This window comes from Somniosus microcephalus, chromosome 25 (assembly GCF_052327205.1).
Source record: "Somniosus microcephalus isolate GS21.2 chromosome 25, FLI_Smic_1.0, whole genome shotgun sequence".
NCBI classification, from domain to species: domain Eukaryota; kingdom Metazoa; phylum Chordata; class Chondrichthyes; order Squaliformes; family Somniosidae; genus Somniosus; species Somniosus microcephalus.
The window spans coordinates 45,838,168-45,848,817 of NC_141011.1; the positions used below are offsets into that span (position 1 = coordinate 45,838,168).

The following is a 10,650-nucleotide window of genomic DNA, read 5'->3' on the forward strand; positions in this document are numbered from 1 at the left end:
TGCTTTTCACAGGCAGGCTCTGGAAAGCATCTTTGTCACTTAGCAACAGCTTCAGAGATGCTTCCAAGCTACTGGGCCGAGTGTTTACAAGCTGTTGCTGAGCAACAGTGTTTGTGGTCAGATACTGCGATGAAAAGCTCCTATCTGATAACATTGACGCTGGTCTATCCGGAGCTTTTAAAAAAACGGCAGTAGCTCGGTCCCATGGGTGCCGGATAGCACAAAGTTTCCTGTACTAGCTTTTTAATTCCAGATTTATTTAATTGAATTTAAATTCCCTAGCTGCTGTGGTGGGATTTTGAACTCAAGTCTCTGGATCATTAGTCGAGGCCTCTGGATTACGAGTCCAGTAACATCACCACTGTGCTACCGTATCTCCATGGAACAGTGTGTAACTGCACCTTCTGTTGTGGTACTGAGTGATACAGACCATGATTGTTGTGTATGTACCTTTAAGGGAATAACTGGTCTCAGACTGCAGTACCGGCAGTGACCACCCCTGTATAAAAGGCGCTAGCAAGCCTCTGTAGTTTCAGTTTCCCGATTGACTCCATTCAGTAAAGGCTTGTTTAAATCAACTCCTGCTGTCCGTGTCTCAATTATACACGGACATAATATTGGCAATGAGCAGATACGAACTTACCTACAGTCTGCACCACCTCCTGGGATCCATTCCTGAAGCGAAGTGAGCAGAGGTCGAGGCCAGAAGGAAGAAAGAAGCAGTAGAAACGGACGTCGACCGTGGGCATCCGCCCCTGAGTCAGCGGAGTTGAAGATTGCTGGAGAAGCTGTCGAGAGCGGGGCCTGGTTCCTGTCGACGGTGCTTCAGCTAATCGGGCTGGTGGCAGGTAGTACACTGATCCTTCCTGGGCTGCAGCGGTCGTGAACTCGAGCGGGTGGCTTGCAACGGGGCCGAGCAGCGTTGTCGGGAAGAGGAGAGAGAGGGTGGAGCACACAGGGCGCGGTCGGTGCTACGAAGCCGGGCAGCGTACGGACCCGAGAAGAGGGAGGCAAGAGTCCCACAGGGTTGTTCCACGACGGGAAAATAATAAAAAAAGAAATATTAAACGCGCAGGAAACCGCGAGGAGCTGCAGGTTGCAACGGAAACCGCGGAAAGCAGCGCTAGCAACAGCGGGGAAGAAGGCAAAGCGCGGGAGGCGCCATCTTAATCAGCGGGGAAGAAGGCAAAGCGCGGGAGGCGCCATTTCGTTAAATCGGGGAAGAAGGCAAAGCACGGGAGGCGCCATTTTAGATTTTCAAGATGCCGAAGACTGGCTGTATCACTGCCTTTGATAATACAATAGAGGACTGGACCACGTATGTGGAAAGAGTCGAGGTATATTGCGAGGCAAACGAAATAGCCGATGAGAAAAAGGCATCGGTATTGCTAAACTTAATGGGCGCTAGAACGTACGGCCTATTGCGGGACCTGATTACTCCAGCCAAACCGAAGGCGAAGAGTTTTAACGAAATTGTTGCTGTCCTACAGGAACACCTAAACCCTGCACCGCTGCTGATAGCAGAAAGATTTAAATTCCACAGGAGAACTCAGCATAAAGATGAGAGCAATGCTGAGTACCTTACGGAACTACGCAAGCTATCAAAGCACTGCCAGTTCGGAGCAGGACTGGCAGATACCCTACGGGACAAATTTGTCTGTGGACTCCTGAGTGAAGGAACACAGAAGAAGTTACTCTCAGAGAAAGAGCTGACGCTAGATAAGGCTTTCAGCGTGGCAGTATCGTACGAAGCAGCAGCCAGGGGAGCTACGGAAATACAACAAAAGCCACAGGAATACGGCACCCACGAAATGACACGGGGAATTGCAAAATGTTATTGCTGCGGCAGAACTAACCATGACCAGAAGGACTGCTGGTCCAAGGACAAAATATGCAGGCAATGCGGAAAGATGGGACACATTGCACGAGTTTGCAGGTCTGGGAAGAAGACCAGCGACAACAAAAAGGCTACTAAGGAACCGTACAAGAAAGTACAAAAGATGACGGACAGTAGTTCCGAAGACCAGATGAGCGATAGTGAATCCGGGAACAAGAGACTAAGCTGTCTCAAACTTCACAATGTAATTGCAAAAGAGGATCACCGAACCATTTGGGTCACCCTCACGATAGCAGGGTCCCAAGTTAAAATGGAATTGGATACAGGATCAGCGCTAACCGCCATGAATCGACGAGACTACGAGCGGCTATTCTCACACATACCCTTGAGAGAGACATCCATCGTCTTGACGACGTATACGGGGCAAAAAGTATACCCCAGAGGAAAAATAAGGGTGCCTGTCGAATACAACGGCAAGAAAATACGGAAATTGTATCTCTACATACTGCGAAATGGTGGACCACCGTTATTGGGACGTGAATGGATCAGGAAGATAAGCTTAGATTGGCACTCCATTCATGCAGTGACAGTGGATGGTAAAAAAGATGAAGACGTCACTCCTGGACGATTGTCAACAATCTTAGCTAACGCCAAAGAGGTATTTCAACAAGAACTGGGCACTCTTAAAGGCGTAACCGCCTCGATAAAAATAGAAGAGAATGCAAATCCCAAGTTTTTCAAAGCAAGACCGGTACCATATGCAATTCGCCCAGCCATCGAGGCAGAGCTGGAGAATCTGGAGAAGGCAGGCGTGTTGTCTAAGGTCGACTGGAGCGAGTGGACGACACCCATCATTCCTGTCATGAAGAAAACGTTAAGCAATAAGTCTGAGGAGCCAAGGAAGGTTCGCATCTGTGGGGACTTCAAGGTGACGGTGAACCCAGTCCTTCACATAGTACAATATCCTCTTCCAAGGATAGAAGACATCTTCGCCTCACTATCTGGAGGGAAGCGTTTTACAAAAATTGACCTAGCACAAGCATATTTGCAGATGGAGGTTGAAGAATCCTCTAGGAAGTATCTCACGATAAACACTCACAAAGGTCTTTACCAGTATCATCGATTGGTATTCGGAGTAGCATCAGCTCCGGCGATATGGCAAAGAGCGATGGAACAAGTCCTGCAAGGGATTCCGGGGACTCAGTGTTACTTGGACGACATCCTTGTGACAGGTGAAGATGACAGTGAACACCTTAACAACCTAGAACAGGTGCTCACTAGACTACGGGAACATGGGCTATGAGCCAACCGCCCCAAGTGCGAGTTTTTTAAGAAACAGATATCGTATTGTGGCCACGTGATTGATGAAGAGGGGTTACATAAGTCCCCTGACAAAATTGAAGCGGTTGTTAAGGCCCCAGCGCCTGAAAATGTGTCGCAACTGAGGTCATTCCTCGGATTGGTGAATTACTACCATAAGTTTTTACCGAATTTGTCCACAATTCTGCACCCACTGAACGCCCTACTACGAACGGGAGTAGCATGGAAATGGAGCAATGACTGTAAGCGGGCCTTTCAGAAGAGTAAGGACTTAATCACTTCAAGAGAAGTATTGGCTCACTACAACCCAGCACTGCCGATCAGACTGGCGTGTGATGCGTCTCCCTACGGCATTGGGGCGGTACTGTCACATAAATTCCTTGATGGTTTAGAGAGGCCGATAGCTTTTGCGTCACGCTCGTTAACTTCTGCCGAGTGTAACTACGCCCAGATTGACAGAGAGGCCCTCACCCTAGTGTGGGGGGTGAAGAAGTTCAATCACTACCTGCATGGTCAAAAATTTCCTCTACTAACTGATCATCAACCTCTTGTCTCCATTTTCAACCCTCAGAAGGGCGTACCGATAATGACAGCGCAACGGCTGCAGAGGTGGTCCCTTTTCCTAGGGGCACACCAATATGACATCGAGTACAAAGGAACTAAACAGCATGGGAATGCTGATGGATTGTCGCGCCTACCGTTGCCGACGGTGGAAGAAGACCTTGCAGTGGATCCAATGGCGATATTCCACTCGACCATAGTCGAATGTCTCCCTGTGACGAATGCAAACATAGAAAAGGAAACACGGAATGACCCGACACTATCCCGGGTCTATGATTTAACGGTGAAGGGATGGCCAGCACATGGCGAACCACTGCTGCCAGCATTCTCGCCGAGAAGAGAACAGCTGTCAGTGTGCAGAGGAACCTTGATGTGTGGATCCAGAGTAGTAATTCCACCCAAATTGCAGGATAGAGTGCTCAATGAGCTTCATGATGGTCATCTGGGAGGGGTAAAAATGAAGAACTTAGCCAGAGCGTTTGTGTGGTGGCCGGGAATCGATAGAGAAATCGAAGAGATGACCAAGAGCTGTACAGGATGCCAGAAGGTCCAAAACGCCCCACCACAAGCTCCTCTACATCCATGGGAGTGGCCCTCATCTCCATGGCAAAGGGTGCACATTGATTTTGCTGGTCCCTTCATGGACTCGATGTTTTTAATTGCGGTGGATGCACATTCAAAGTGGCCAGAGGTAATAAAAATGTCCTCAACCACCACAGAAAAAACTATCAGAGTTTTACAAACCATATTCGCCAGGAATGGGCTGCCTGAACAGATTTGCTCTGACAATGGACCACAGTTTGTGTCTGAAGAGTTCCGAAGGTTCTTAAAGAACAATGGTGTTAAGCATTACACATCTGCCCCATATCATCCAGCCACTAATGGATTGGCCGAGAGGTTTGTTCAAACATTCAAGAAGGCTATCAAGGCAATGTGTAATGAAGATATACCCCTACAACACAAGGTGGACAACTTCTTGTTTGCCTACCGGAATGCGACACATGCGGTTACCAACCAAACTCCAGCCATGATGTTCTTCAATCGAAGACTACGATGCCGCTTGGATTTGGTTAAGCCAAACGTCCGAAGAGATGTGGAGAACAGGCAGTTTCAGAATATGAATGAAAGGCCGACCAGGAGTTTTAAGATAGGTCAACCAGTTTTGGCCCGGGACTACCGCACTGAGAAATGGTAGCCAGGAATGATTTGTACACGGCAAGGACCTCTCATGTATACCGTGGACGTTGGAGAGAGCATTGTAAGACGCCATGCTGACCAGATTCTAGAGTCACTGGAAAACGTCAACTCCACACCACGATCTGATACACCTGGCAATGAAATCGATGTACCAATTGCAGCTACCGCAGAATCGGTGATATTGGAAGCAGATGAACCAAACAACGACATCGATCCAGACTCAACCTTGCCAGAAGAACCTGACACTCCAAAGAGGCGTTATCCAGACAGAATCAGGAAGCCTCCTCAAAGACTGAACTTATAATTGCTTAACCTCAACCAATGTATCTAGCAACCGTAATTGTGATTGTAATTAGTTATCATTTAGTTGTTAAATGAATGTTATGTACTGTTTATCTAAAAGGGGAGGAATTGTTGTGTATGTACCTTTAAGGGAATAACTGGTCTCAGACTGCAGTACCGGCAGTGACCAACCCTGTATAAAAGGCGCTAGCAAGCCTCTGTAGTTTCAGTTTCCCGATTGACTCCATTCAGTAAAGACTTGTTTAAATCAACTCCTGCTGTCCGTGTCTCAATTATATACGGACATAATAATGATCAACTTCAAAATCCTCACTCCCTGATCCCTTCATGTCCTCAATTTCAATTCTTTCCACCGCCCAGCCCGTCCCTTTTGAAGCGCTCAGGCAAAAGTAAGTTAACACAGACGATGAATCATTGAGAGGCCCTCACCGTAGCCAAGAGATTAATTTCACCACCAGGCATCGAACTAGGTTTAGAATTAGAGAGTCGTTTTCTAAAGCCACACTCAATCTTTGCATCCTGTTTATAGATTAGTCATTATACAATCCTCCACAACAAGCCTTTATTTAACATGCACAGGTCTTTCTGGTGTAAACACTTGTATGTCTTTCTACACCAGAAGAATCAATGCCATATTGATCTCTAGGTATCAAATAGCTCACCGTTTCCACTAAACGACATTAGACATTTTGGAGTAATCCTGTATTTCCCACACAATAATCAGGAACAGGCATAAAGCAAGAGTGTACCATCAAAGTTTCAACCCGCCCTCCGATTCCCCACACAAGCAAAGATCAAAAGATCACATTTCTGGTCAAATTGAATCTTTCTGGTTGTAAATGGTTTTCTCCCTACTCCTGCTACAATTTTGTTTTGTACTTAAAATGGAAGAGGTTTGTGAAGCCAGTGTGTCATTAGTCTATGTAGCATTCCTCCTGTTCATTTAGATAAGGAGTGACTAGGCTGTTCCTGCTCGTATGCCAAGGTTAAGAATCTCACAGCACTAAGTAAATCACAGACTTGCTTATTGTTTCCTGAGCCTTGGAAGTCAGAGGAGATTATACAACATGACAAGGGCAGTGAACTAGGAAATTTGAAATGCACCAGGTTATCTATCTGTGAGTGCAGTGCACCAGGTGATCAGCGTTCTACATGCCTGACTTCCTGCACTTTGTCCATTCGTCCCTGGGCAGAAACTCACTGTGAACAAGTTTCCACTTGAACTGCAATAAATCTCTTTAAATATCTCCAAACATTGCCTTTGTCTACACTGGCAGCCCTGGGCATCTTAGCACAGGACTCAATATTGTGCTGGTTGGAAAAGAGAATGACAGACCCCAATGTTCCTTCTTAATTTTTTTGTTTTGCGTGCGCGGCCCATTCAAATTACAGCGCATGCGTGGATTTTTGCCATTACAGCGCCGTTGAGCCGGCTGCGCGGGACCTGCAGATTGCTGCGCGACTGCGCAGCTTAAAGAGAACATTGACAGACTCTCTTCCAAACCAGCTGGGGGTGAGGGTGCAGGGAACTGCCCCCCACCAGAAAGTACTGTAGGGAAAAGATTGGGAAAGTGTCACGGGGGCAAGGATCCTGCCACACAGCGCCAATTGGGAAGGCCGTTAAATTCCACCCAACCTTTCAATTCCTATGCAGCTAGTCTGACATCACATGTGACAGAAAACAAAGCGCAAAGTTTCATTTTGTGGGTAGCTTAAAGGAACATTTTTAGCACTTCTGACCCTCCCCACCCGTGACAATTTCCCACTTTTACTGGTGGGGGCGGGTGAGGGGGGTTGGCGGGGGTGGAAGAATAATTTTGTACGGACGTAGGTTTGGTCAGCTGCAGCAACCAACCTCCTTCTGTGATGGGTAGCTGGTTCAATGAGTACTTTTGGCAGCGTGTGAAAGACCAATAAAGCTGCCTTAATAATTCCAGCAATAATGCCCACTGCCTGGAACTTGGCTTCAGTGGACTGGTGAGTCTATCACACGGTCAAGGACACGGCACCTGGCAAGTACTGGTTCTCCGTCGCTTTATGAAATGACATTCAGACGTATTCTAGGGGGCTGCTTTTTTTGCTGCTTTAGGTGCAGTCAATGGACGAGCCACATGTGTAAATTTAAAATAATGGTTAGCAACAGCTGCAATGAAGATTGGATGGCCATTTCTTAGTAAAACCAATTCAAGCACTAAGCGCTCCAGTTTTTTGAGGATGTAACTGGTAAAATAGATAAGGGAGAACCAGTGGATGTGGTGTATTTGGACTTTCAGAAGGCTTTCGATAAGGTCCCACATAAGAGATTAGCGTGCAAAATTAAGGCACATGGGATTGGGGGCAAGGTATTGACTTGGATAGAGAACTGGTTGGTGGACAGAAAGCAATGAGTTGGAATAAACGGGTCGTTTTCCAAGTGGCAGGCAGTGACTAGTGGGGTACCGCAAGGATCGGTCCTAGGACCCCAGCTGTTCACAATATATATTAATGATCTGGACGAGGGAATTGGATGTAATATCTCCAAATTTGCAGATGACACAAAGCTGGGTGGGAGGGTAAGCTGTGAGGAGGATATTGTGAAACTCCAATACGATTTGGACAGATTGGGTGATTGGGCAGAAACATGGCAAATGCAATATAACGTGGATAAATGTGAGGTTATCCACTTTGGTGGCAAAAACAGGAAGGCAGATTATTATTTGAATGGCAATAGAGTGGGAGAAGGGGAAGTGCAAAGAGACCTGGGTGTTCTTGTGCACCAGTCGCTGAAAGTAAGCATGCAGCTGCAGCAGGCGGTGAAGGCGGCAAATGGTATGTTGGCCTTCGTAGCAAGAGGGTTCGAGTACAGGAACAAGGATGTCTTGCTACAGTTGTACAGGGCCTTGGTGAGACCGCACCTTGAGTATTGTGTGCAGTTTTGGTCGCCTTACCTGAGGAAGGACGTTCTTGCCATGGAAGGAGTGCAGCGAAGATTCACCAGGCTGATACCTGGGATGGCAGGAATGACGTATGAGGAGAGATTGTGTCGATTGGGCTTATACTCACTGGAGTTTAGAAGATTGAGAGGGGATCTCATCGAAACCTATAAAATTCTGTCAGGCCTGGACAGACTAGATGCAGGAAGGATGTTTATGATGGCCGGGGAGTCCAGAACCAGGGGTCATAGTCTAAGGATAAGGGGTAAGCCATTTAGGACTGAAATGAGGAGGAATTTCTTCACCCAGAGAGTGGTGAACCTGTGGAATTCTCTGCCACAGAGGGCGGTGGAGGCCAGTTCATTAAATATAATCAAAAAAGAGTTGGATATATTTCTTAAGGCTAAAGGGATCAAAGGATATGGGGAGAAGGCAGGGACAGGGTACTGAAATTGGATGATCAGCCATGATCTCATTGAATGGCGGAGCAGGCTCGAAGGGCCGAATGGCCTACTCCTGCTGCTATCTTCTATGTTTCTATGTAACATACTGTTCAAGGGACATCACCACCATGCTCATACAACAGGCGTTCCCATAAATCTTGGATCCTGTCAGACTTCCAGTATGGAATGGCAAGAGAACCATTCTTTCCGCTCAGTAGCCAGGACGCACCATGGTTTTTTTTTCCACCCCTTCACCGCCCCTCCCCATCTGTCTTTGTCCAGCGTCATGAAACAAAACACTCGCACCCTGGGACTCAAATTATAAAAAGGGGACTATTCTGGACAAAAACAGTCTCATAAATTCAATACTTCATCTCCAGCATTAGCTTTCTCAGTAGGGTCATCAGCTGCATTGGCAGAGCAGGGGAAGGCAGAGAGAAAGGAAGATAACATGAGACAACAATGGGGGTGTTCGAAGCACTGACGGTGCCTCAACAATCCTCATTATAATAACAGTTTTATTTTCAAACAGTATCCAGATAATGTTAGAAAGGGCTAGAAAGACAAGAAACATAAACCGAATATGCTGGAAATACTCAGCGGGTCAGGCAACATCTGTGGAGAGAGAAACAGTTAACGTTTCAGGTTGATCACCTTTCGTTAGTAAAGCATGAACTCTTCAACCTTGAATTAAGAAAATGAGAGGATACCTCACAGCGATATACAACAGACTAAGCGAAATAGAAAAAGATTATTGCTGAGCACTATTTCAAGTTACCTCACAGCTGCAGCACAAGAGGACACGGGTATAAACGGGTAAAAGGCAAGTTCAGGGCAGGTATCATGAAGCACATCTTCAGAAAAAGTGGATTAATATCTGGAGTGGTATGTTGGGCTGGGCAGTGCAGGCAAAATCTCTGGAGTCAAGCATGATGCTGTAATGAGAGGATGAGCTTGATCGGCCAAATGGTCTCCCTCAACTATACGTTGATCTCTGCGAGTTTCCCGTGTTGCGGGGGCTGGGTAACGGGTTGTCTATGGAGGCAAGCTGGGCAGATTAGAAATAGTGGAAATGCGAGGATGGAATTTTACTCATTTGACTTTGGGGGAGCAGGAAGCATTTACAGCCTCTCAACCGGCCCCTCTGGAGGTTGAGCAGGTGAAGCACAGTCCAGATTGTACACGGGCTGTGGAAGGAACGGGCTTGATGGGACAAATAGCCCATCTTGTTCCATGCATTCTGTTTTCCTAGTGGTGGGTGGGAGGTGGACGGAGTACCAAACTCATTCCATTCATGAACCGACCTTCATAACTTGTTCAGATCTCTACTATGCAACTACCCAGGTTGTGCGGTACTCTTCGCCATCCAAATATGCAAAAACAAGTTCACATACAGTACATACCATCATCACAAGGACCCTCCTCCGCCACCTCAATTTTCTTTTTCTGCTGACAGGAGGCAGATTGCAGGTCACAGAGGTGCATGTATGTGACACCATCATTACCACAGACAGACGAGATGTGTTGGTTCTCACACCGAGGGCATACGCACTGGTCGTCGACGCACTTCGCTCCAAACAAACAGATGGTGGAGCCGCATTGCTCTGAGAAATGGAAGAGCGGGAAGGTGAGCAAGCAGCATCAGGAAAAAGTGGGAATAAGACAACGCTGAGTGGTTTTTCTGCATCGCCCCAAGAGACTTTACTGCACTGTAACAAGGAGTTTCAACAAGCAACAGGGGGCTGCGAATGAATCATTTCAAATTTTCGAAGTTGAACAAGTTAGAAGGCCGCACTGGATCCATTGTTAAAGAAATTGTGACATTCTAAGAGTGATGCTGTACAATCTACCAAATGACCTGCCTACTTCTGCAGGAGATTGTTTTGTCTCTTCCAGCCACAGAATTAAATTACATAGAATTTACAGCACAGAAACAGGCCATTTGGCCAAGCCGGTTTATGCTCCACACGAACCTCCTCCCACCCCTCTTCATCTCACCCTATTAACATATCCTTCTGTTCCTTTCTCCCTCATGTGCTTATCTAGCTTCCCCTTAAATGCATCTATGCTATTGACC

The 10,650-nt window shown here is 46.8% G+C and overlaps 1 protein-coding gene across 11 annotated transcripts in view; it reads right to left on the bottom strand.

The window, feature by feature from the left end:
- Positions 1-10,650, bottom strand: part of agrn (agrin) — a 540,540-nt gene that overhangs the window by 95,944 nt on the left and 433,946 nt on the right. For all 11 annotated transcript variants that reach the window (XM_085967315.1, XM_085967316.1, XM_085967311.1 and 8 more), the window contains one exon: positions 9,977-10,177. In XM_085967315.1, the coding sequence (XP_085823441.1) occupies positions 9,977-10,177 (201 nt within the window). The remainder of the gene's footprint in view (positions 1-9,976; positions 10,178-10,650) is intronic.